The sequence below is a fragment of the Protomyctophum bolini genome (genome assembly GCF_963924005.1).
Source record: "Protomyctophum bolini genome assembly, chromosome: 14".
NCBI lineage: Eukaryota > Metazoa > Chordata > Actinopteri > Myctophiformes > Myctophidae > Protomyctophum > Protomyctophum bolini.
In genome coordinates this window covers 40,547,472-40,575,110 of record NC_137875.1, presented here as the reverse complement: position 1 = coordinate 40,575,110, position 27,639 = coordinate 40,547,472, and the positions used below count along the sequence as shown (strand labels likewise).

Sequence of the window (27,639 nt, the reverse complement as noted above, 5' to 3'; positions counted from 1 at the left end):
TGAGAAATCTTATCTTTGCCTGACTCATTTTTCTAATTAAATTAAATTAAGTGTCGCAGTCGCACTGCAGGCTGTCCCATGGGCTGTATATAGCACAACTTTACACAAACACTCCGAATTTAACATATTTGCGAAAGCGATCATTTCTCTAGACTCATGACTCGAGACATTTCTATATTAATAGGAACATCTGTCAATTCATTATTATGAACTTGAGACTGACGTTGACCCCTCCTCCACTGATCTTTGCTCCTCCCAGGCTTTGGGTGATTTAAAGGCTATAAAAGCCTGTTTGTATTTCACTTTATTTAGAGAAAAGGAAGCAGGCGAAACGAACAATTATGATCGGAATGTTTGCCTTGCCGTTGTTTTCAGCGACTACGTGGACGCTCCTTGTTCTGTGTTTTACTCTGCTGTTATTGTGAGTATATCCTTCCGCCTTTAGCCTAGTTCAATTCTTGTTTTGCATTCCTCAAGCTGCGCAGTTATACCACGCAATAGCAATACCCATGTATTAATGTTTCGTTAAACCTTTTTGCCTTATTCTGGTCACGTCCGAGAATAATACACCATTTGTACAAACAGAAGAACCCCAGAACGTTGCGAGTTGCGACTTTATATAGACAATAGCACGCCATTATAGGCATATATATGTTCAACATTGTTTACGTCATTTCAAACAGTATGACTGATCAAAGTTTGTGTGTGACAGACAGCGTGTGCGTTGCCGTTAATTGTATGTGTAATGCCATTACATAATTATGTGGAAAAACACCTGCTGTTTAACTTTTTAGTTGTATAAATCATACACAAATCTGTTATAATACATGACAAATTAACAATTAAGTTATACGCAGCTCAACAGCTACAAATCAAAGCCAATTAACCGCAACAGAAGGCCTACTCTACATTTCCTCAATGTAACTGTTGCACAATATGATCATGCTGCACTGCAAATCATGTGATTGCGCAACTTTGTGCAACAATTAATCAATATTATGGGCATCCTGCTTTTGTGTCATCTAGATATAGTCTTTGGCCATATCATGGCTTTTTCAAAAAGCTGGGGATTCCAGGACCAAAGCCCCTGCCTTTCATGGGAACGTTGCCATACCAAATTAAAAAGGTAAGTGATCTCATTCTCCATCCATGCGCCAGTGCAGCCTGTGAGCACACATCCAGAGGTCGCCAAATGCATGTTTTACTGTGAACCGAGGCCATTTATGGCCTACTAAAGGTTACGTAATGGGACCTTTCCAGTTAGGTCGAATTTCTAATGGTTCAAACTTTTTTAAATGGCTTTTTGGCATGAAATATTTAATAATAATAATAATTATCATTATTATTATTGTAACGATCCCAGGAACAGGAGGCAGAGACGTAGTTACCAACGATAAAGATCCCTCTTTATTACTGTTAGAACACTCATGTAACAACAACCGCATTGATATTCCTCTTAGGTAAACGTGCACTCTCCACCTCACTACCCGGCACAGAGAGCCTCTACCTATAGGACCCCCGTCACTCACTCTAGAAGTCCCACCCCAAGACAGTCCTATTGGCTGCAGCCATAGCTGGCCGCTACATTATTATTATTATTATCATCATGCAAGTTCATCATGCATTGACCACAAAAACAATTTAGGCCTATTCTATTCTGAACTCTTTTTTGATTGTCACAGGCTGCTAATGCTATCACCATGTTGCAATGTTATATTGCTACTTTTCTCCTTCTTCATGGCATTTCTGCATGCTCTGTCTTAACCCATTCTGACCTGAGATCAGATTCATACGAGGTTTTCCACCCGACACACACTGGTCTGATGAACCCATTCTGACCTGAGATCAGATTGTAAAAATGTCAGTCGTTCTTCAATTTTTCAAAAATAGCAGACCTACAAGCTCGTAGCGCGCCACTCGGTGGCGCGCTATGAGCTTGTAGATCTGCTATTTTTCAATAGGTAAAGCATAACATGATGCTAAACACCAAAATGGGTGCCCGGTCAGAATGGGTTAACCTGTAATACTAATACTATTATTCCTGAAATGTCATATAGGGCATTGAGCATTTCGACAGTGAATGCTACAGCAAGTATGGGAATGTGTGGGGGTAAGTTTAATTATTCAGATTATTCAAATCATGAAGTTCATCTGTTTGTATGTTACAATTATAAACTGTGTGAATAATATATCAACAAAGTCCCAAATTTGAACCGTCCATTTTGAGTGTGAATATTAATACACGATGTAAAACATGTACAGGTCCATTTTACAATTAAATGAACACTTTACTGCGTGTTCTTGTTTCTCTGACTATTTCTTTCCTTATTTGAAGAACTACATATGCCAGATAAGTGCAAGAGCTTATAGTAAAACTAAATACTATATTATAGTTTTTTAAATTATTTTATTATTACTGTATACTGTATTGGCTCTTGAGGTTGCAACAAATACCTAAAAAGGAAAATGTTAGTATGATCACTATTCGGACACTAACAAGTTAACACAACACTTTCACAGTTCAGTATGGCATCTAGTATCTAACAAAATGCAGCGGTATAGCTTATATGGTATTTTTCACGGTATTGAAATAAAGATCTAAAGTTAGCGTTGTGTTGCACTCATACTGTATATGTCCCAAACTGTTAGGCCTACTTTTCAGGATTCAAATTCTAAAATAGTAAAAAAATAGCAGATCTACAAGCTCACAACACGTCACATCGTGCTACTTTTGTATGACACTGCATTTTAAGTTTTAAAATATGCAGATGGCGGTTTCTGCCCCACATCAACGATGTGTAAAATACTAATTGAAGAAAAAAGGACTCAACCGAGATTGTCTAACCTGTGTAGTTCGAAAAGGTGGTTCAACGGCAATTGGAAGCCCTATAAGTATCAAAGGGGTTTCAGCAGAGAGCTGCCAGGATTCTGATGATAAGAGTCCTGGAGGTAAAGGGTCTTGACTGTAGAGTGTAGAATAATATCTCGAGTCCTGTCTTGTATTATGTAATAATAATAATAAAGTTAGTACGCCTGACAGAATAATCGTGTCATCCCGGTGATGTCAGGATGATTCAGAGTCGGCTATATGTTCATATATGAATTTCCAAGGTTAGTTAGCCATGTCCAAATATGGAATTCATGATGTCAGACTCGGACATGTGCAGCAAAGTCAGCTCCATATTTGGAATTCTAGATGGTTAATTGCAGAGCCGCGTCAGAAAACAGCGCTGAAGCGCTGTTCATGCAGCCCTGGAGTGTGACAAGCTGAAGTTTGAATTATATTGTTTAATTTCAACGATGGTATAGCTCAAATATCAGCAATTATAGTATAGGCATGTGTGCAACATGACGACTGTTTTAAAGTATTGCACAGTTCTTCTTCTTTCGTGTATCATCACCCTGGTTAATTGTATACCCACGTGGACCGACTAACGGAAATAACTACTGTGTATGGCAACCTATCGAACACACTAGAATAGATTACATAAAAGCCTCCGTAGCTATATATATATATATACATTTTTGTGTCTTTTTAAGAAAAATATAACCTAGCTATGTTATATAATGTATTTAGGAGGGGTGACTGAGTGTCACTAAATGAGAATCGCTGCAGGTTAACCTTAAGGTGAGGTTAACACATTAGCTTTTTGTTGTCCGAGTCGGAGACAATGTCTATTTGAGAATAATTTGGTTTAATCCAGATACAGAACCCATGGATATCATGCAGGTGATTTTTAAGCTGCGGTAAAGGAGTCTCAAACAGGAGCATTTATTCACTGACAAACTTTACACACTACACCGCTGCCATGACTGATCCCATACTCTCCCTTACTGTCTGTCTGACTAAGCGTTAGTGAGAATTTTCCCGCGGCTGTCATGGGTAAAGCTACATTACACAACACATAATATGTTCATATTAAGCAGTAGTGATGCCGACCTAACCCGTCCCCCACCCGCAGAAATGTGCTAAAGACCTGAGCCAACCCAAACCTGACCGTTCCATTGATTTTATTGTGCGCCTGTGAATATTGTGTGTGTGTGTGAAGCTTACCTGAAAGAAAATAAGTTGAAGTCAGCTCAATTTTATTTTGTAGTTTTTGTAGCGTGTCGGGCCTCACAGAGCTCCAGGCACAAGGGCCATGTCAGCTTAAACATGACAGAAAAGCAAAGACCTCATCTTCTATTTGGTGCTGAGAAAGGATATCATTTTCTGTTTGCATCATTGCATGTCTACTTTCAAATTCCATAAGAACTGACTGAACTTTATTCATATATATACTGTGATATCATGGGGTTCATGTGTAGGACATTTGAAGGACGCAAACCGTGTGTGATGGTGGCAGATCCTGAGATGATTAAAACTGTCATGGTGAAGGAATGCTTCTCCGCGTTTACCAACCGCAGGGTGAGATGGCTACACAGTACCATATTATTCATACAAACAAACACTTCTGTCAGATGTTATTTAAAACCAGTGGTTGTATGTGTGCTCAGGTCATGGTATATGCTATATATAGCCTAGAGTTTGGAACATTTCAAAAATCCTATGGCCATATCTATCATTGTCATGAACATCATAACTCCATAAGGAGATAAATTCAGAAGTGTTGTTCAGAAGTGCTTTTCTGGTTTCATACAATTTGGTTAGCCAAACAGTGTTTAACAAACACAAGGTTTAATCAATGGGGTGTGGTTGTTTAGCTACCGGTAGTTCTTTGTAACAGACTGATCTCCCGCTGTCTATTTAGGGTGCAAGCAGCTCCTTCTGATGTGGGATTAATGTCAATTTGACGGGCTTCGGTCACACTTTAATGGACTAAAACAGTCGCCACAAACTGTGTACTACAGAGGCTCTGACTTCCTCATTCACAATTCCCACCCTCGTGGGAACACCAGGTGCAATCACTGGCATTTAAAGACAACAGGGTGACAGTGGGGTGATTGACACACGGCTCGGGACCATTTCGGGCTGTCACAATTCATAGACAAATGTGGTGCTAATCACAGTATATATAATCATGTTCACAGGACATGGATAAAGACTTTATGGGGCCGATGGCAGATGGCTTGACAGTAGTTAAAGATGAAAGGTGGAAGAGAATTCGGAGTACCATATCCCCATCTTTCACTGGTGGAAGGATGAGGCAGGTAATGATACATTTTGGTCCTAATCTATAGTGAAATGGCACGTATCAATGGTCATTCACAAATTGACTAATCTTAAAGGAGCATGTTTTCCAGTCTGCCTACATAATTCCTAATAGCATTAGGTTGGCTGTGAATTTTCAGCAGTGACAGTGTGTGTGTGTGTGTGTGTGTGTGTGTGTGTGTGTGTGGTGTTATTAACTTAATTCCTAAAGAATGTAAACCGACTCCTGAGTTGGGCGGGGTGCTCTTTTTCTTTTGTGTAAGATATGCTCTGTAATAATAATTATGACAAAAGAAAGGTGTTCTCTTTGTGTATTCCTATATGAAAGGAATGAAGATGCATGACACAGTACATATTACCCCACGCTTGTACTGTACTAATGGTTTGTTTTGTCCTTTCGTGAAGGTGTTCCCTAATGTTCGGCAGTATGCAGACAGACTCGTTGAGACTCTAGGGAAAACCAATCTGGATGAATCTGTTGACATTAAAAGGTATATGTTTTCAAGCAGTAACCTGCAAGTGCATTTATATATTAAAAACAAAATCTGACACATTTAATAACCTTTTACTAAAATTAAAAATAGTGGAAATAAGAAAGACTTTGGTCCGGTCACCGTTATTGATATAATGAAATATTTCAAACCTGATGTCTCGAGAGAAAACTGATAAAAACCACTGAACAAAAGGGCATAAGAAATCTCACACGTTTTGTGAACTTGGAAATGATTATGATGATCCCGGGACCCATTACAGTGAAAACTAATTTACATGACACTGTAGATCCCTCAAAGAAACCCTCTATTTTGTTTCCCCTCATGCTTATGTTATGTCTCAGGGGAAATGTTTGTGTTGATATGTGTTAAAATAACACGGTGGCACAGTTGGTAGTGCTGTCTAGAAGGTCCTGGGTTCGATTCCCGCTCGGGACGCTGTGGGTGCTGGCGGCGTGTTTCCTCCTCCGCGTCATCAGTGCCCATACCCGATGCGGGGGTTGGCGAAAGGGCCTTTCTGTGTGGAGTTTGCATGTTCTCCCCGTGTCCCCTAGGGTAGGTACCCTCACAAAAAACATGCAGTAATCCTGGTCACTAAACTGCCTCCCCCTGGCCAGCCGGGGCGCCTGATGGAGGGGAAAGGAACTGGTTGGAATAACGTGTTCCTTCCACGCGCTACGTCCAACCAGCTGGGAAACTCCCCCCTGTCAGGTGTAAAGGAGCAACTTGGACACTCGGGCATGAAGGAAGCATGAGTTCAAGTCCGTTGCTCTCCCCATGTCCCTCATATATGGGGACTAGGTTGGCGGAGGGTGTGTAGAGCCAAGGATCACATTAGATAATTGACACAGGGGTGAAAAATGGGTTACAAAATCGTGGGAATAATAATTTAAAAAAACTCGTTTTGTTTTAGGTTCTTCGGGCCCTACGCTTTAGATGTCGTGACCAGCGCGTCGTTTGGTGTGGATACCAACTCTGTCAACAACCCAGATGACCCTCTTGTCAGTCATGTCAAGAAAGTTGTGGAGATAGGGGGGAGATTATGGCTATTCCTTTTCATGAGTATGTTGTCCGATCTGTTGGTACATTTTCAAATTACACAATAGTATCGATAGTGAATTATGTCTTTGACAATACAAATGTATTTTCAATGTAAGTTCATGCATATTTTAAGCATAATTTGTTTAAATTATATACACACACACATAACATTATTTTATGTAGATGGAGAATGTTCAGGATGTAAATGGTTGTAGTTTCAACAGAACACGTAAACTGGTTAAAATCTGAAGTGAATTTGAAGGTAGAATCTTGGGCATGATACTGTACAAATGCACATATTAATGAATCTGTTGCTTCTGTGGCCTGTGAGCAAAATGAAAATAGTGACACGAGCACTGGTGCCTCATGGTGAATAAGCCAAAGAAACTTTAATAGTTTATGTTTATCATGTGTCAAAAGGGTAATATTGAGAACGTTCACAGACCAACAATGAGAGTGAATGGAATCTCTAAATGCATGGCCTAAATCACAGCACGGAAGCAAAGGCTAAGATGTTGATAACAAATTCTTTCTCCTTTTCAGTGTTCTTCCCCTTCTCATCCCATCTTTTTAAGCTGTTGGGTGTTTCACTATTCCCAAAAGAGAGTGTGGACTTCTGCTTAAATATCATCAAGAGATTTAAAGGCCAGCATCATGCAGATAACTCTGTAAGCTTCGTTTGTTTACTTAATTATTGTAGAAAAAAGTTGCAGTGCAAATTGTGTGTGTGTGTGTGTGTGTGTGTGTGTGTGTAGAGAGATTCAGTGGTAAAATGTTGGCAGAGCCCACCACCCATCTTTACTGCCCAGTGTTGGCTTGTTAAGGCCTATTCATAGTCTGGATTTTCGGTGATGAGGTGACCACCGCTCCGGTGGTGAGCTGACCACCGGAGCTGAAATAACATTGAGCGGTGGTGAGTAAAAACAGAGAGAAGGGCTGGAGCGGTGGCGGTGGTTTGCTGTTCACCGCGGCTCAGTGACGTCATGTTGTAGTTCGGTGGTCACCCCACCACGGAAATGTATGAGCCTTTACGCTCCATCACGTCATCTTCCATCAGCTGAAGGTCCAGGTGCGATAAGGTCCAACTTGTAATAAACAGTGCAGGCACGTGCAGAGGGGAGCGGGGGTAGGCTAGGGGGGCTTGAGCACCTGCCCTTTTTGCAGAAAGTGCCCTTTCTTTAAAACATCCCCCCCCCCCACATAAGGACATGTGTGTGTGTGTGTGTGTGTGTGTGTGTGTGTGTGTGTGTGTGTGTGTTTGGGGGGGGGGGGGGGGGGGGGGGCAAATAAGGGCTTGTGGGGGGCAAATAAGGGCTTGTGTGGGGGGGTCAATAAGGGCTTATGTGGGGGCCAATAAGTGGCATTGGCCCTTCAAGACGAACATTTGACAAGTAATGATAAATTCCACTATCATAATGAATTATCTTTTAATCTGCCAGGCCCATGCAGTCAGTTTTAGTTTCAGACTAATTAGAACATACAGTATTGCTTATTTTACTGTCCAATGGCACAACAAGGGAAGGACTCCACAAAAAGACCACCCCCAACAATCGGCGCACGCTACGCGCGCCCATACACATGTGCCCTTTTCTGGAGTTTGAGCCCCTGCCCCCCCTAGTGCTCTCTGCACGGCCCTGAAACAGTGAAGGCATTTAAGACATTGTTGTCTCCACCAGGCCGAAGGCATGGGGAGAGAGTGTGTTTTGCACTCCGTCCGTCCGTCCGTCCGTCCGTCCGTGTACAGCTAATCTCCGGCACCGTTAACAAGGTCGATGCCAAACTTTGCACACGCACTCCCTGGATGCCAACGATGAACCTCTGCCCCCAAATTCTCCAGAACGGCCTGTTATACTGTAGCACCACCTGACTTTTTAAAAACACATCTTTTGATATTATACTCCTCCAGATTCTGTCCAAAAATCCCGCAGATCGTTACACACTATCTCTATAGTCATGTGTTCAGGCCGGATCTGTCCGATATTTCATATTTCCATCCTAATTGGCTATAACGTTGGCTTTCAAAGTTTGCAGGATTGGCTCCTTTTTGAACAAAAAGGCCTCAAATCATGAACGCAGCGTGCAATGTACGTGAAATCTTTCACAGACTTTCCTACAATAGGCTGAGGAATATATCCCACCCTTTTCACATTGGCCGGCTGTTATAGCACCACCAACATTTTTGGAACAAAATGCCTCAAATCATCCAAGGCGTATAAGAAGAAATGGCACCCTATTCACATTGGCCTACTATTATAGTGCCACAACCTGACCTGCCCTGGTGGAGACCTGTGCTCTGAGGGGCACTTTATATAGTTGGTTTTTGAGCATTTTGGCATTTGAGCCACGGACCACCGTTTGATGAGATTTATAATATTAGGGCTGTATTTTGCGTGTCTTAAGTACCAGGTCTTATTCCCTAACTTGAGTAAACTAAAGACCTGGAGGCGTGATCAATGCCATTTGGCTATTCTTGAGTGGCCAAAGAGCATTGACCAAGCCTCCAGGTCTTTAGTTTACTCAAGTTAGGGAATAAGACCTGGTACTTAAGACACGCAAAATACAGCCCTAGTCTCGCAGACCCAAAACGGAAGAATATTTTGGTATCATTGGCTAAGATTTTGTCCACAATTCTGCTGTGGCAAACGTTGATCAAAATATCAATTATTCTACATTCTGTAATTGTGTAGACTTATTGTAAATTAAGTAATGCAGATATTTAACAATAATGTAACTAAAAAATGAAAGCGTAAGAGAGCGTAAAATGAAGCCAAATACGCTCTCAAGAGTTTAAGAGTTGGTAACCAAATGGACCCTTATAGATCTTTAACTCTTGAGAGCATAAAATGAAATGGCCCAAGTGTGCGTCAAATGATGTTTATCTGAGTCAGTATTACGTCCTTCATTTATTGGCATATTGGTAGTTTTCCGTTAATGCACCATTTCAGGTTAAAAAGATAATCAGATAGCAATTAAGCTACTAAACATTTGTTTTTGTGGATACGTCATTTTGGCACAAGGGGCATAGAGGATAATTATGTAACATTTTATTTGTTGTCCAGAGTCGAGACTTCCTACAGCTGATGATTCAGAATGAGATACCGGAGAAAGCACTAAAGAATGAACAGCCAAGCAAAGGTATGATGTTGTATTTTTCAATTACATTGATTTTCTTCCACCACATTTATCCGTTCTGACCTCTTTAAAAAAAAAAAAAAACTAAAGCCTTGTCGTCTACTTTTTGGTATGCCACCAAGTCCAATATCTGAATACGCTATAAGGATACATTTTATGTGTGTTTTTTTTAGTAAAGCTTTGTTTGTTTTTGCTACAGGATTGACTGAAGCTGAGATCCTCTCCCAGTCCTTTCTTTTCATCTTTGGTGGTTATGACACCACCAGTACCACTCTGAGCTTCATCATGTATAACCTGGCAACCAACCCTGATGTACTGAAGACTTTGCAGGAAGAAATAGATGCCAGTGTCCCAAAAGATGTAATTAAATAATATATTATTATAATATTATGTATGTAAATGGTATGTAAAAAATATTTGGTGTCAGCTCCTTCAAGTGTATAACTGAATATAGTTCTCCCAAAAATATTAATTATTTCACTATCAACTCACTCTCATACCAGTTGGAAGTTGATTTGTCTGGTACAGTACATTACACAGGAAGCTTGCCTAAAGTCTCTAAAATCTCTCAAATAAGTTAAGTTAATGGTACACACTACACAGTTATTTTAAAATAACTTTACTTTTAAATGTCTGATATTTGGGTGCACAACAAAAAAGTTTTATGGAAATGTTTTGCCCTATTTGGTAACTCAAAAATAACTGGTCAATGTTGACTTCTTCAGTTCTTTTGGAGAATCTGCTGTAGTTCTGGCCCGCTGTTGGCAAACTTCACCTTTGTTACAACGGTGTTGGCAGAGCTGCCATTTTCCAGCGTTAAGAAGGGTCTACTCTATAAGGTTGAGAAGATTAATTTTAATTTCTGGGTGAACTAATCCTTTTTCTCTGACAGATGACGTACAGCACATGATGAAAGCTGTCAATGGCATTAATGTATGTTTCACTGTACGATTGGGGAAAACCAGTCGGACTGAAAAAGGTCCACTCGGTTTCACCGTCGGGGGCACACTGTCTTTATAGGTGACTTGAGTATAACGGCTAAAATAAACTGCTGACCCGTGAGCTTGTTGGGAGCTCGCAGATGTATTTCTTTTTTAATTTCACCGTTTGAATCGGGAGGGGGGTTTTGTCAGGTTAGTTTATTCAACACAGGTCTGTGTCACATAACTGAGAATGAGATGCCTTGGCTCTCGTTGCCCTCCAGTGTAGATTACACGGCTCAAGAAAACAAGTGCTCCTTTTTCAATCTGACAGATTTTCCAATCATACTGTGATACATAATAGCATTTCAAGAACGTCAGTGTATAAGTTCACTGGATCCATCACATCTCCTGTCTGCGCGTTCATTAAATCTACCTTTTTTGGCTCCATGCAGGCTCCTGTTTCATACGAGGGTTTGATGGACCTACAGTACCTGGATCAGGTCATTTGTGAGTCTATGCGTTTGCTTCCTACCGCACCTCGGCTGGAGAGGATGTGCAAGACGACCGTCGAAGTCAATGGCTTCACCATCCCTGAGAACACGCTGGTGGGGATCCCTGTGATGCTGCTACACAAGGACCCGCAGTACTGGAACAACCCTGAGCTTTTCCAACCAGAACGGTAGGCTATATCAACATGCTTTTCTCGGTCAAGGAACCGTCATACAACCACCATTATTGTGTATTTGTGTATTTGTAAGAACAAAACACGCAGAAGAAAGGGGGCATGTTTCAATGGCACAATTGGTAATTTATTTCACAAACTAAATTGCTGTTGCATTTACAGCAACTCATTGGAACTGTTGCAAAACTGTCATAAAGGGATTGTACATCCAAAAAAACATAATTTGATCATTACTAGTTTTTGAAATTGAATGCAAATACCAGAAATGGTAGCCAATAAGCCATTATTATTAGTCAGAGATTATGTTAAACATGTCTAAAACAAAGTAACAAATGTACTTTAAGTAAACATTTGTCATCATGTATTCCCCGGCAACAGGAATTGATACGAAATGTATACTTTTGGGGGTGTTGACAGTTTAGAATATGTGCCTTTTTTTCTTTTTCCTTTGCAGGTTCAGTAAAGACAACAAGCACAATATAAACCCATACGTCTATATGCCATTTGGAATCGGTCCTCGCAATTGCGTCGGGATGCGCTTTGCAGTCCTGGTCATGAAGATGGTGCTCGCACGTCTCCTGCAGACTTACACTGTGGAGTCCTGCAAAGAAACAATGGTGAGCTTATAACCCATTCTGACCTGAGATCAGATTCATACGAGGTTTTCCACTGGACACACACACACTGGTCTGATTAACCCATTCTGACCTGAGATCAGATTCTAAAAATGTCAGTCGTTCTTCGATTTTTCAAAAATAGCAGACCTACAAGCTCGTAGCGCGCCACTCGGTGGCGCGCTATGAGCTTGTAGATCTGCTATTTTTCAATAGCTAAAGCATGACATGATGCTAACACCAAAATGGGTTCCCGTTCAGAATGGGATAATTGCACTAAAATACAAATTCCATATCGCTTTACTATATTTCAAATAGCCTGAAATATTATTTGCGAGGCGTTGTGAGCTTATATATCGGCTACTCAATTCCAATGCTTCAACTCTTACAATTCCATGTGCTTGCCAGGGTGGGGGGATGGATCCCCACTTTCCACAGTTCAACTATGATCATTTTGGGGGGTCACAGTCTGAAAAGGTGGAGAAACATTGGCTTTAGAGTATGCATGTTTTTAGTGGGAATAAAACTGATTTCACTATAGTGATTACCAGACGCCAGGCCATGTGTTTGGAGTGAAAAGCTGCATATACTCTCCGAGTTCTGATTTTAACTCCCATGTTGTTTGTTTCAGATTCCCCTGGAGTTCAACAGTTTGTTCAAGCCAGTTGAGCCAATCCAACTGAAGTTTGTTCCGAGAAACAATAATTGAGCTGAAGCAGTAACTGTTCTCAATGGCATCTACAAATATGTTTAGTGATGCTGATAACTCTCTGATAACGGCCAGTGGTAAAAAGCTACACACACTACACATAATGATTCAACAGAGCATGAAATTATACAAACTTTTGCAGCTCCCTTACCGCGGCTCTGCAGGAGGCGAGCCATCTATAAGAGCGACCCTCTCTGTGTGTGTGTGTGTGTGTGTGTGTGTGCAATTTTGCAACCCGCTGGACCAGACTTCGTACGCACACTACCAGTAGTAATGCCACGGTAACACATGCTTATGCATTCCATGTCTATAATTTGTTAGAAACCTACTTATAATCTGCTTATAAATCTGTAAAAGTATATACCGCTATATATTTTATTTTAATTGCTTGTAATTTTTTACAACACATTATGAAGACTTTTATAAGTATACTTGTGAAGTATTGTCAAATGAAATATATATTTTATAGTATTATAATGCAGTACTTCACAATTGCTGGACACTGGTGGACATTTTGGTGCAGTAACGCTTCTAGCAGCATCCCGTCTGGTGTTCCGCAGGGATCCCTTTCAGGCTTTTTATTGTACTCAATCTATGTGCTTCTCTTTGGTAAAAAAAAATATTTGTACCCGTGCATTAATTTCCACTGTTATACGGATCCCACCAAAATCCAATGTGTCCTGTTTATTGTCATGTCTCACCAATATCAAGCACTGGATTTCCCAAAGATTTCCTATAGTTAAACCGGGTAAATCATAAGATTCTATTCACCCTATCCATCCATCCTTCCGTCCATCTGTGTGTCTGTGAACAGGCGTGAAACTTTGCACTTTACTTAAAGGACGACTTCACTCATTTAGAACTATATCTTCATATATTATTGGTCTTCACTAATGCTCATAATATGGTCCAATCTTTGTCCAAGCTAATAGAAACTGTGGGCTTTCTATTTCTGGAAAGTTGGCATTCTATAATGAAAGCCATTAAACTCAAAATAAAACCCTGCTTAATGATGATGTCACTGGTAGACAGATTCCTGAAGTGTCCAACTGTCCATATATGAGACAGACAGAGTAGAAAGAAATTGTATTTTATCATGAGCATTAATGACCACTTGTAGTTGTAATCGCACTATAATAATGCATTATACTGTATACAGTCATTATACGTTATTACACTGATCTTTACAAAACACATTTCTATGAGTTCCCAGCAATTATGAAGTATCATAATTCCTGTCATTATAAATGGAGCCATTGGAGCTACTCGCTTCCTTGTGGAACCCGATAACCACATTCGATTCGATTTCTCATCTCAATCCCTAATTAACATGATTAGACACAATTAACATTAACACAATGTTAATTATTTTTGGATGATGGCTAATTAAATATGCATTCTGCATTTCTCAGTTTTGTTTAGTCAGTTATAGCCTATATGAAAAACATCTGCAGTAGCATGTTGTGCTGTGGTAATCCGTACATCAGCAAAAGCAGTGACAAATATCACAGCAGTAGTGTACTACTGTAATTATTCCACAGTTTCATGATTAATATTTCAGAAACAACAGCTGGTTTGGATGTTTTTGGAGTGCTGTATAAGGAGATATGGCTCAACTGATATAATTGAGCATAAATAAATAAATTGTAAGATGAACACCTTGTGGGACAGGGAATCGGTTCTCTGTGTAATGTTGTTCTCTCTGTCTGACTTTGTCTTTTCATAATGAAAAACCTGGCAATAAAACAAATTTTAACTCCGAGGCTTAATTTAATATCCGTCCATCGATCTTCAACCACTTATCCGAAACCGGGTTGTGGGGGTAACGGTTCCAACAGAGATTTCCAGTGTCTTAACCGGCCACATATGTCGGGGGGGAGCCACGGGTGAGTCTTAACCAGCCATGTATGTGTCTTAACAGGCAACACATGTCGGGAGTCACGGGTGAGTCTTAACCAGCCATGTATGTGTCTTAACAGGCAACACATGTCGGGAGTCACGGGTGAGTCTTAACCAGCCATGTATGTGTCTTAACAGGCAACACATGTCGGGAGTCACGGGTGAGTCTTAACCAGCCACGCATTGTGTCAGACTGTTGCAAAAACCGCTGGACCAATTAGTGCCACATTTCTTTTGCACAGTGCCAGTTGTATGGGTCAGAATAATCAAATATTAAAAAAGTAGTAGGATAAAGATTGAGTGAGGCGCGCTCTTATCATACATCATCTACGTCATCTCATTCCCGGCCAATCACAATTTGCGTCCTCACTTTTGCGTCTTCACTTTTCTGTATGGAAACCGATATGGAAATTCTTGGCCGACACCAATACCGACGTTTAAAATAAAAATGTAGCCGAATCTGATATATGTTTATTAAGTTTTTGTTGTTTTTTACTTCCCCCTTCTACAAGCTCACTTCTGCTATTTCGACAAAGAGGATTGGAGTAATAGCAGAACAATTGCATCTATGAACTGTTTAAACACAATTTGATCCAATATGACCCTGGTTCATCTCTCTTATCTAAGGGGTTCTTAGCCTGAACACGTCGAAGACCCCTGCCTTGTACTTTTTGAAATGTGTCAACTTCTTACACATTGGAACCATGCCATTCCCATAGATCCCGAGATCTGTATTATTATTTTTAACCTTAGAAGAAGAATTTGCCACAACTAACAGTTTCTTAATGTCCATAGCGACGATAACTGTACCCCAGTAGTTTTTGACCCAAGGCTTCAATTGAATTCTGCAGAAGTGATCGCATTTTATTGGAATTGGGCTGCCAAATTACTTAACTTTCAGATGACTTATAAATAATATAATATAGATTATCACTACTACCACAAAGAGACTAGACTATAGAGCCTTGTCAGTGAAATTAAATTGTTTACCTTCATTGGATGTTCAATGTCCTCGATGGTTTCCGGGAGACGTGCATTATGTGTTTCTGGCAGAAGCAAGGACACCAGGCCACACGTAATGGCCACCGAGCAGATAATGATCTCTGGAAGCAGTTTCCATACGTTGTGCAAAAGAAGAATGAACGGCGCTATTGAGACACCTAGACGACCAACGAAACTGGTATAGCCCACGCCATTTTGCCTATAGTTTAAGAGGAGAAAGCAATTAGTAAGTAGCCTGTATCATTTGATATTTAACGATAATAATAATAATAATGTTAATGATATAATAGTATGGATTTTCTCATGTAGCCCGATCCATGGAAGAATGTATGTATGCTACGGCATTCACTTCTAGTCATTTTTACTATTTGACTAGTTGCCTAGTTTACTAGTCGACTAGTGTGTAATATATCTTTTTATGGAAATAAATATTTGTACATTAAAAAACTGTGTACATTGGTGACTATAAGTATAATCTACCTGATCTTGAGGCCTACAAAATCGTACCAGCAAGATCGACTAGTGGATTTACTACTACTTTGCTTAAAGGGATTGTGACATTAAAAAAAAAGATTTGGAATTGTTCTTATTTTTTTTAGGTTTTCTAATCTCAATTGCACCCAAAAAACATGAACTTTTAACATTCAGTAGATTTTCTGTGATCTGGGGTTTTCTGGCTCAAACAGGGCTCTGATTTGCCGGCAGTTTGTGATGTAAGATCCTGCAAATCCCATATATGTCAATGGGATTTGCCAGCAGATGTCACTGTTTTCACTGTTTTGCCTGTTTTCATTGTAGCTCAAAAGGCTTTCAAAGCCCAAAGGAAACTTCAGACCACAGAAAATCCACTGAATGTTCAAAGTTCAGGTTTTTTGGGTGTAATTGAGGTCATAAAGCCTAAAAAAAAAAAGAAAAAAAAATGAAAATGAATGTCATAAAACCTTTAAGGCCCTAATATATGCACATTCCTTGGTTGAGGTGCTGGGTTGTAAATTATGAAGAGAAATAATAAACCTGCACACTCGTCTGTTCCAAAGTAATTTATTTAATAACGTTTCGAGCAAAGGCTCCGCATCAACCCGATTCGGTGATGTTTTGACCGAACTGCTATACTAATTTACTTCAGAGCAGACAAGTGTATGAGTGCTGATCCATGGAAACCCGGCATCAACGAGCACCTATCCGACTTCTTTCAAATGTATAGTCTCGGTCAGTCATTGACGTGCAACAGTCATTTGACTGACCTTACAACGGTAGGGTAAAGCTCTGTTGTGTAGAGGTAAACGGTTGTGAACGCAGCTTCTGACAGGCCTTTTCCAAGTATGGCCACAACGATACGCACAAGCCGCACATCTGCATATAGAACCATGAACCAACATGACAAATTACATCATCAAAACATTCTGATTTAATGTAATAATACTGCAGGCCAGGATATAGTTTGGGTTTGGTCAGCCTCAACTCTGTCACAGTATGAAATGAGTTATTTAGCGAAAGGCCGACTCAAAACTCAAAAGGCTAGTGACAGGTGCGTAGGGGCAATAGAGCATAGGCTACATTAAAAAGGGGATCTTTGAAAAACAAAGAAAAGTTTGCATGTTCTCCCCGTGTCCCCTAGGGTAGGTACCCTCACAAAAAACATGCAGTAATCCTGGTCACTAAAACTGCCTCCCCCTGGCCAGCCGGGGCGCCTGATGGAGGGGAAAGGAACTGGTTGGAATAACGTGTTCCTTCCACGCGCTACGTCCAACCAGGGAAACTCCCCCCTGTCAGGTGTAAAGGAGCAACTTGGACACTCATGCATGAAGGAAGCATGAGTTCAAGTCCGTTGCTCTCCCCATGTCCCCCATATATGGGGGATTAGGTTGGTGGAGGGTGTGTAGAGCCAAGGATCACATTAGATGATTGACACAGGGGTGAAAAATGGGTTACAAAATCGTGGGATAAAAAAATATATAAAAATAATAATAAAGAGCAACATTTTGGCAAGTGTCTGACATTGTGCGTGACCTTTCCTTTGTTTTTCAAAGATGCCCTTTTTACAGTATGAAATGAGAACACTTACACACAAAACTACCTGACTCAGTGTTTTGTTAAACACAACTATAACATATACGTAATATAATCTTTATACAACCTTTAGGAATTAAGATGTTTATAAGAATGCAGGTTCCGCATAGTAAAAGAGTGCCAGCCTGGCACTTTCTCCGTCCAATGATATTGAGGCAGAAATAGACGGTGAGTTTGGCAGGCACTTCAATGGCGGCGTAGATGAAGTGGGTGAGGTAGATGTTCAGGCCAAGTCCAGTGAGGTTCAGGCTGATTCCGTAGTATGTTGATGCTACTCCATACCTGCAAAGTAAGGCATCTGTTGTGAACGCCAAAGCTTTTGTTGTTTTGTTAATCCATTGAAACCATGAGGAATAAGCATCGTGTAATTTCAGATTTATAATATATCGTCTCCGTCTCGTGGATCTGCTACTTTTGATGCTATTTTGTCATCAAGTAAGGCGTTAATTTACGGGGGAAAAAAAAAATATGGAGATAGGAGCTTTCTGATGATACAGTTAATCAGAAAACTGTATTTCCTTTTGAAACAAGAGTCACAGGGTGCCATACAATAACAAATTGCATAAATAGATGAAGAAATGTACAATACGAAATGAACAAATACAAATTATTAGAAAGGTTAGAAAGGTAAAAACTGAACTGAATATTATGATACAATATAACGAAATTAAAGATGCAGTAAGTCAGTCATATTATAAATAAGTGTTAAATATGTCTATATTCTGATAGCAATCATAAAAGCTATAAACTTTGTGTCATTCAGTAACAGTGTCTCCCTGTCTCACTATAGCTCTTTAAGTAGGCCTCCACAGAAAATACATTTTCAGGTCAGGATCAAACATTCATCCAATCAGGAGAGCGTATACTACTCATACAGGAGGAAACCGTGTATCCTGTGTGTTTATCTGATACACGACGAAGAAGTGAATTTGGCAGTTTATGACACGAAGAAGTGAGCAGACAAAATTGGTACTGGGACACAATGCAATTTAAGCAAATGAACGTACTCTCTCCCATATCGGCTGAAATTGACAAAATGACATTTCTGTTTATTAAATAGCTCTTTAATTTTAACAAAGTGGTAGAACGGGACCGCTAATGTCCAATACAGGAACATAAAGCTACAGGTAATTGACCACATGCTGATAAATCATGACACTGTGCTATGCTTACTATACTTGCCCCCCATGTATTGCTACTTGCACCTATATTGGAACTTGTAGTAATTCATTATTGTTAAAGGGATACCCTACACAGGCTGGGACGGCACTAGTAGTCAGCAGGGAGTGTTGGGTGGGAGGAGTACAGAGGCTCAGACTGGGCTGTATTTTGCGTGTCTTGAGTACCATGTCTTATTACCTAACTTGAGTAAGCTAAAGACCTGGAACAATGTCATTTGGCTATTCTGAGTGGCCAAAAGAGCATTGATCACGCCTCCAGGTCTTTAGTTTACTCAAGTTAGGTAATAAGACCTGGTACTTATAAGACACGCAAAATACAGCCCTCTATGTCCCCGGTGGGGGCTCCTTACTGACAGGTGAGTCAGTAGGATACAAATACAACAGCAGTGACAACACTCAAATATGTGTGGGGAGGAATAACAACTAAATTGGGTAGAAAAAAGGGTAAAAGGAAAAAGAAAGCGATACTCACCAAACGATGCCAGTCAGCAGACACAATGATCTCATCTTTGGGGTCTTAATTAGGTCAAGGTAAGTGTACGTCCTGTCACAGTTTTTAAAGGTCTCTGTATTGCAAAGGGTCTGAAAAAAAAAAAAAAAAAGTTAGTTCTGTGCTTTTACAGTAAACCTTTGCAGAATACGTACACAATTAAAACTAGTCCTGTAGCTGGATCTACAGAATTGGGACTGACTAATCCAATGCATTAGTGAAACTTAATTGATTAAAAAAAAACAAGTTTAACTACAGTATACTATATACTACATTGTAATTATAATAGTTTTTACCAACAAAATACATTACAGGATTAAAAAAACAAAACAACAACAAAGTAGTCCCAGACCAACAAAGTTTGTTGTTATCCCCTACACTGCATGAAAGCTCCTGACGACTAGTAGACTTTGAAATGAACACATAGTCGGAATGGTGGTGCGTCGGAATCTATTTTTTACAGTCTATGGTCGGAATGCCACTCTGTCCCTGTTTATTTGTCCCTGTTTATTGTTTCTTAAAAACGGAGACCTGAGTGACGGTCTAGTCTTCCTCAGGTCCAAGACAATAATATATGCATTACAAAATAGAATAAACATTAAACACGATCCACGAACCATCAAACTATAGCCTGCATCCTATAAGGCTATATTGTGTGTAGTTAGAGAGTATCTATGGTATACGGTTATTATAACATATCTATCAACGAATCAGATTGTGTGATTTGACCAGCCCATTTTATAATGGGAGATATAGGGGTATAGCTGCAATGAGCTAAGTACTGTAAGCAGTTTCAATATTTAAACACTGGCAATGTCAAACACTATAAAATACTTACAGTATTACATAATGTACACCTGACCAGCCGCAAGTGTGTTATAGTATTTATAGCCTGGAAGATGATATAGCCTTCTCCCTATAAGAAGAATCAAACTCTTGTTGATACTGTATAGAGACAAATCCAAGGAGGGGTGCCCTTCGCCTGGCTTTGGCCAGACTGATAACATGGATTCACTCACGCTTCCTCGAGGCGTGATGTAATGTGTCTGGCCAAAGCCATGCTAGGGGTGCCCTGGGCGAAGCCATCATTGCGGTGTACCATTAAGCACAGTTTTACACCGTAGCACTGCTAGCGATGAAAGGAGAAGGAGAATGGCTGGACACGTACTCCGACTGCCAAGAGAGAGACCGGCAAGTGAGGCAATGGACTGGATGCCAGAAGGTGGAAAGAGGAAGAGAGGGAGGCCAAAGAAGACATGGAGACAGACAGCCAAGGAAGACCTAAGTGAGATGGGTGTCAGCTGACACGGAGCAAGAAGGGTCGCCAGTGACCGGAATAAATGGAGAGGACTCGTCGCCCAATGTTCCAATAGGAACGGGAGGAACTAAGTCTAAGTAAGACTGCTAGCTATACGCCTGGCTGGCCTACAGGGCACTGCTCCATGGATTCGGACTCTATACTGACTGCAGGGGCGTCCTTAGGAATCTGGAGGCCCGTTTCAAGACCAAATATGACCATATACCCATTATTTTGTTGATACAGCCGTATTGATACAAATTGTATATCACACGTAGCCATTACTCTCGACAATTAGCAACAACACCACCTCTCCTCATCCTGTCGTTCCTTCACAAATTAAAGTGTCTCCCCTTTACCTCACAATGCTGCACATTTTACCACGGCTATTTACATAAAATCATACTATAATTCAGCGAATGTCTGAATGTCTGTCTGTCTGAATGTCTGAATGTCACTGACAGCGCATTATCTCATCATTAACTGCACGAATCACTCCCACTTTTCACACAGGCATGGACCATAATTATATGGAGGGCGTAACGAAGCCCTTTTTCCCATTTGACACATTAATGATTAATAATGAATTTATTAGTGAATAAAAACAGCCGTTTACAGCCGTTTATCCGTGGTCTATCTCCGACCGAGCCACACTATTAGCACACATCTCTCCATGCCAAAAAAAACCTGCACGCTCCCAGAAACCGGCTAGGCTACTTTTTACAGACGCAACTGTCATATTTACTGTACAAATATTGTTTTTACATCACCACATGATGGGCAATGCGCCCGGGCGCAGTACCCCCCACGGCCACAAGAGGGGGGAAAATATCTCACAACGGGTAAGGGCTAGTAGGTGTAACTTAACATTGTTGGGAGAGAGCAAGGCAGTGAGTGAGCGAGATAGAGAGGGCCAAGAGTGGCGGGGGTTGACTGACGCCTGACGTTCAGTTGGAGCTTGGAGGCCCCCCTGAGGGTGGAGGCCAGTTTCAATTGAAACTGGTGAAACATAGCGAAGGCCTCCTATGACTGACTGATATACTGATATACTGAGAAATGTTTTGGAACTTACCTCTAATTTATCTCTGGACAGCCTTTCTCTCTTGTTGATTTGTGCGCATCTATCCAGGTAAAAATGTGCCTTGTCCACTTGACCATTGGCTAAAAGCCATCTTGCAGATTCTGGAATCCACCTGCAAATTATTAAAGATATGTATGCATATTGCACAGACAAACTAATGACATCCCAATGACTGTATTTTGTATAGCTTGGCTATCAAATCTGATCCAAAATTTTAGTCACCCCAATATGGAAGACAATCTTAAATGCAATCATTGCAATGTCAGTTTAGTTTTTCTTGCAATTTTGTTCCTCGTGAAGGTGAGACGAAAGTTTAAGGAAAACTCCCCACATAAGTATGATTATAGTATTAAAGGGGGTGTCAGTGATTTCAGTCAAAAACCCTTAGGTTTCGTTTTTGCCTTGGGACACAAGCTTTCATCCAATCAGGATAGAGAACAAAAACGAAACCTAAGGTTTTTTGACCCCCAGGGGTTAATTGGGGACAGGGAGGAACTCCTTATATGGTCAGCACACTCTATAGTAGAGAGGATTATAACAACAAAACAAAAAAATAAGTGATATTTGAATTATGTGAAATCACTGACTCTACCTTTAAAGTCAAAGTTGCGAGGGAATAATTATAAATAACACAGGCCTTTTAAATATTATTCAGCGGTGGAAATGCAGCTTCCATACCCAATGAAGGTTTGTCTCTTGAGAAACATTATGGATAAATAATATGGAAATACAAAAGGCGCTTACCACCAAGTCAAAACAGCAACACACATGGGCGCGGTGACCGTGATAATGAGCATCCGCCAGTCATTCACTAGATATGCATAGCCTGCCAACAGCATGTTGCCGACTGACCAGCCCAAGCTGCCAATCACACCGATGAATGACCTGTGATCAACGTCAACCCACTCTATGCCTGGATGGAGGTTAAGGTTAAAGCATAATATAATAAATGTATGCATTTTCCTTTAGGTATATATATACGTGGCTACTTAAAGGGATATTTCACTTTCAAGCATGTTTAAAGATGGAGTGCCACAATTTGTTTCCACCCTAAAACATGATCATCAGGTATATTATAATATGAGGAAGAACTTTTTCCAAAAAGTGTACAGTATCTGTTAAAAATAATTAAAAGCATGCTTTTATATGGACACGCCCACCAGTTCATTAAGTATGCCTGGTTTGCCTGGTGGGTGGTGATGGGTGGTGATCCCCTTAGAGTATATATGAATAGAGACGGCACCCAGAGGCGAACTGGACATAGTGGCCGAATCTGGTATTGCAGCGTGGACCCAAACACATGAAAACGCTGGTCCGTTGACTATGCACTGTGCACGTTCACGACGGCAGCACGTTCGTGCGCGTTCGTGCACGTTCAACGGCAGTGCGTTCATGTGTTTGGGGCAAATCCATCCCAGAATGCACTCTGTTCCTACACGGAAGGAGGAGTGAAATCGCCTCATGCGCTTTTGAGCAACTTAATGCAAGTGGATGGGAGGAGAACTCGGATGCCATCTCTATTCATAGATACTCTAAGGGTGATCCACCTGAACCGAAACCGCACCCACAACTGTAGTCGTATGATAAAAGGGGAGGGGTTAGGGCAGGGGCTGATAGTGTGATGTCACTATATTACTGTTTATTTCATTGGCCCGTTTGACTGTCAAGGGTTCAGCCTCCAGGAAGAAACCCTAAATACAAAGTGAATACACCAGTGCACATACAAACGACTCCAGGGTGTCTAATGAAGTACTGTCACCTCATAGACACATGAAAAACTGGAAAAATAAAAAAAAATGTGCCACTCCATCTTTAAGATCATTGTAACATCTACGCAGGCTTTTGTGTGACATGCATGCCCCCTTCCTATATGAAACAAAATTGTATCTTAAAACTCCCTTTTATTTTATTCATTGAAACCGTGGTTCTGCTGACTGATATTGTCCTAATGCATGAGGGGGTGATTTTTTCACTTATTTTCTTTATATTTTCTTTGGGAAATTCAATTAAAATATATAAATAAATAAAAGAATGCAGTGACACTGCATCCTTTTGTTTGATTATTATTTTTTTAACATATTTAGCAGTGCTGGACTGGTGACTTATAGGCCTATACTTATAGGCCTATACTAGCTACAATAGTTACATTCTTTGACCTGACTGAACCCAATGAAAATAATCGACTAACATGTATTGCCAACAGACAACACTGTCACCACCTCATAGGATTTGAGGAGTATTTGACTAAGACAATAATTATACCAAGTCATGTAACCTCCCTTTAAAAACCCATTCTGGGCGGGAACCCCTTTTGGTGTTTTAACTATAAGCATTATGTTATAATACTTTAGCTATTGAAAAATAGCAGATCTACAAGCTCATAGCGCACCACCGAGTGGCGCGCTACGAGCTTGTAGGTCTGCTATTTTTGAAAAATCGTGAAAATGCGGCACAAATATTTGAATATAGGCCTATATTCTTATTGTTTTTTATGGCATCTATTATTTGCTTTTTTCTGTGTCACTTTGGGACGCCGATATATTTGCAGTTTGCACCAATGAAAACAGAAATATAGCCTATCAAATCTAAATGAAATTATAGTAACAATGAATATTTTTTTGGGGAAAAAATCTCTGACTATGACTTCCTGTGTAACAATAGGGTGCCAGAATTTGTGAAGACCAAGATGGTCTTATCACTTTATATCAAACACTTCTGAATACATCATAACATGTTTGATGGTGTTGCTACTATACTTACAGAGAACAACGGAGATTATGGCCATTCCTGAATTTCCAAATCCAGTGAAGAATCGCATAACCGCAAACAGGATGTATGAGTTTGCGAAAGCACTGCAGAAGCCAAATACGATGACCATAAGGTAAGCCACCAAAAGACAGCTCTTCCTCCCAAACCTGTAAAAGAGTGTGACGAATTAGAGACGGCAAAGGTTCATGAAATGCTTATAAATGTTATCTTAAAGATGGAGTGCCACGACTTTTGTATTTTTCCAGTTTTCCATGTGTCTATGAGGGGACAGTATACTTCATTAGACACCCTGGAGTCATTTTAATGTCCAATGGTGTAATAACTTTGCATTTAGGGTTTCTTCCTGGAGGATGAACCCTTGACAGTCAAACGGGCCAATGATATAAACACTGATAGTGTGTGACGTATTACTATTGCACACGCACACACACACACCTCCCCCTCTATATATATATTTTTTTAAATACGACAACCTCTGTGGGCGAAGCTGCCTGCCACATACACACGTGTGAACTGAACGGTGGAGCCCACCTGTGCCTAACTATGTGTCATTTCACCCATTACCGGCACACAGGCACACATTACCAGTTAACAGCAGAGCAGACTGTTTTTCGTTAGATTGGAAGCAAGTAAAAGTTCACGTCGGGTCCTCAGGATTAATCAAGGAAACCACAACAAACCAGCCTTATAGCCTCTAGTTGCTCTTGCTGTTCAGGTTGTTTCTTTTATAATCTAGAATTATTTTATAAACTATGATTTAATTGGATGATGAGATTGTGACAATAGGGTCAATATAATTGGAGGAAATAAGAAAATGACGAAAAAAATCAGAAAAAAAACAGATCTGATATGGTATGGATGTGTGGATTATAGGCCTGTATACATGGATGGTGGCAGTATAAGTGCATAATGGCGCTTATCCGATATCTCAGAAACATGGGAAGTGTTCACTTCTGACATTCACAAAAACATGAGTTTGTTACATTACAGACACCAATTTGTCATTTTGTAAACAAAAGGGCAGAGCCATCCTTTTATAAGGAGGGGGAGGGGCTAGGACAAGTGGGTGGTCTTAAAGGAGGAGGCGGAGGGACTGGATTAGGTGGGTGGTGCTAAAGTTAAACTCACGCATACCTAATGAACTGGCGGGTGTGTCCACATAAAACCATCATTTTAACAAATACTGTACACTTTTTTGAAAAAATTATACCTCCTTATATAACACCTGGTGATCATGTTTAAGTGTGGAAAGAAATCACGGCACTCCATCTTTAAAGGGGAATACCACAAATCTTCAACATTGAACTATATGTCATTGATATAACTTAGAACTGTTGTGTGGAAATACATTTAAAAAAAAGTCCCCAGTACAGTAAATGTACTTAATAGTTACTGTTCACCACGCCAATTGTTTGACAGAATTTGTAAGAGATATGTATACCTATCACAGATGAAGCCGAAAGCTATTGCTCCAATCATCACTCCAAAGAAGAAAATTGTGCCTGTGGCTTCGGCCATGCCTTTTCGGTCACACACGAGGTCCCACTTGAAAAGAAAAGCAACACACAGATAATTCACTCAGGCCTACTACTACTCTGTCCACATTGTCAAGAACTTCACGCACGGCTGGTTTATCCTCACACAACCAAAACAGGCACTGCACATCCCCCGACACACATGGCAAGATAATTGTAGTCAAGCCCAACACACACCGGCTCCGTCCGACGCGGCGCGACGCGTTGCCGCGCGGTGCCGCCTGGAAAATAGAACTGGTTCTATCGGCGCGAAGCGGCGCGACACGGCGGACGGAGCCGGTGTGCGATAGGTTCATTGAAAATAATGAACTATGCGGCTGTTTTGACGCGCGGCGGTCGCAGACAGTGACAGTCCTCGAGTTATGTCCAGGACAGACACACTGACAGACAGACACAGTTATGCCCAGGACAGACACACTGACAGACAGACACAGTTATGCCCAGGACAGACACACTGACAGACAGACACAGATCTGGTTGCAAAAGGGGTGGAGTGGACAATAATAACGAAGCTGTCCATATTGTAAAATAAACTTACAGTGAACTATTTCAAAGCATAGAAGGCGTTTCTTTAAGACTATAGAAACGTTTATTCAAACGCAAACTCAAGTCGCATCATTGATTGGTGGAGGATCATTTCCGAACACAATGTTATAAGAATCAGATGATGGCATTGATTTGACACGGCTATGCTTATTATTGCAAATTGTAAGTAACTCATATTTTACCTCAGTGGCAAGAGTAGATTTGAAGGTTGTGTTATCATAAAGCCATCCACTCTGACAAGGGACCTGCACGGATGCATTGGTGCCATCCAAAGCATGGGACAGGAGATGCAACTGTGGCTCTGGGAACATCTCGCAGGAGTCCGGACTCCCGTCTTCCCGCAGGGGAATGCCAATAGTCATCCTCTGCTCCCGACTTAGATTCCCGAAGTGTCCGCCATCGTCACCCAGGACACCGCGGGTGTCACAGTGGTGAGATGGCACTGCTGCGATGAAGTTGTTCAGCAGGAAGTGACAGGGCAGAACCACCCGAGGGATGACCTGCAGTGCAATGAGCAGGAACTGAAAACGTCCAAAGCCATCGATCTCTTCGAGAATGTTGTCAAACTTCATCTTCAGACTTTATTGTGGAGGCTGTGTATTGCATTGTATACACCATCATTACATTTGACCATAAAAACCAGCCAGCGGTGAATCATGTGGATGAATTACAATACAAATTAATTACAGTATGGGTATTGAGAATATCGAGTAAAATGTACTCACCTTTCAAGTGCTTGAGTGATATTTAAACTGGATGAAAGTCCCTAAGATGCTGTGTACACTGTCCAGTAGACACAATGTCATGTGTACTATCGCAGCGAGACGGGATTGTCAGTGCAACAGAGTTAGGGTAGCACTGGCACTGGCTTTTAAAGTAACTTCACCTTTGTACACTGATTAGTCTAGACCCTCTCTTCTGTAACCGACTGCCAGTCCACCATTAACAAATGGATAACTATTACCTTCTTCAAGTTAAATGAGTACCAGACAGACATACTGTACTCCTCGTTGGTCCCCGGGGTC

The 27,639-nt window shown here is 40.7% G+C and overlaps 2 protein-coding genes across 2 annotated transcripts; one reads left to right on the top strand and one right to left on the bottom strand.

The window, feature by feature from the left end:
* The first annotated feature begins 269 nt into the window (after nt 1–269).
* On the top strand, nt 270–14,394 carry LOC308328514 (cytochrome P450 3A56-like). The gene is made up of 13 exons (XM_080782383.1): nt 270–421; nt 1,027–1,126; nt 2,058–2,110; nt 4,309–4,408; nt 5,032–5,151; nt 5,558–5,643; nt 6,557–6,705; nt 7,228–7,352; nt 9,744–9,819; nt 10,016–10,176; nt 11,192–11,418; nt 11,876–12,038; nt 12,667–14,394. The coding sequence occupies exons 1-13, from the start codon at nt 342–344 to the stop codon at nt 12,742–12,744; spliced, it is 1,518 nt and encodes a 505-aa protein (XP_080638509.1). The 5' UTR covers nt 270–341; the 3' UTR covers nt 12,745–14,394.
* On the bottom strand, nt 14,054–27,189 carry LOC308328886 (solute carrier family 22 member 7-like; the record flags this gene model as incomplete). The annotated part of the gene is made up of 10 exons (XM_080782998.1): nt 26,797–27,189; nt 25,975–26,078; nt 24,525–24,679; nt 22,509–22,677; nt 21,756–21,876; nt 19,369–19,478; nt 17,780–17,997; nt 16,890–16,998; nt 15,634–15,844; nt 14,054–14,065 (listed from the first exon to the last, which is right to left on the bottom strand). Exons 1-10 carry the CDS (start codon nt 27,184–27,186, stop codon nt 14,054–14,056), a joined length of 1,599 nt encoding a protein of 532 aa, XP_080639124.1. The 5' UTR covers nt 27,187–27,189.
* Between the last annotated feature and the right edge of the window lie 450 nt (nt 27,190–27,639).

Coding starts and splice junctions, on each gene's coding strand:
- LOC308328514 (XM_080782383.1), top strand. CDS start 342: ATGATCGGAATGTTTGCCTTGCCGTTGTTTTCAGCGACTACGTGGACG. Junction 2,111..4,308: donor AAGTATGGGAATGTGTGGGG/GTAAGTTTAATT, acceptor GTTCATGTGTAG/GACATTTGAAGGACGCAAAC. Junction 5,644..6,556: donor GAATCTGTTGACATTAAAAG/GTATATGTTTTC, acceptor GTTTTGTTTTAG/GTTCTTCGGGCCCTACGCTT.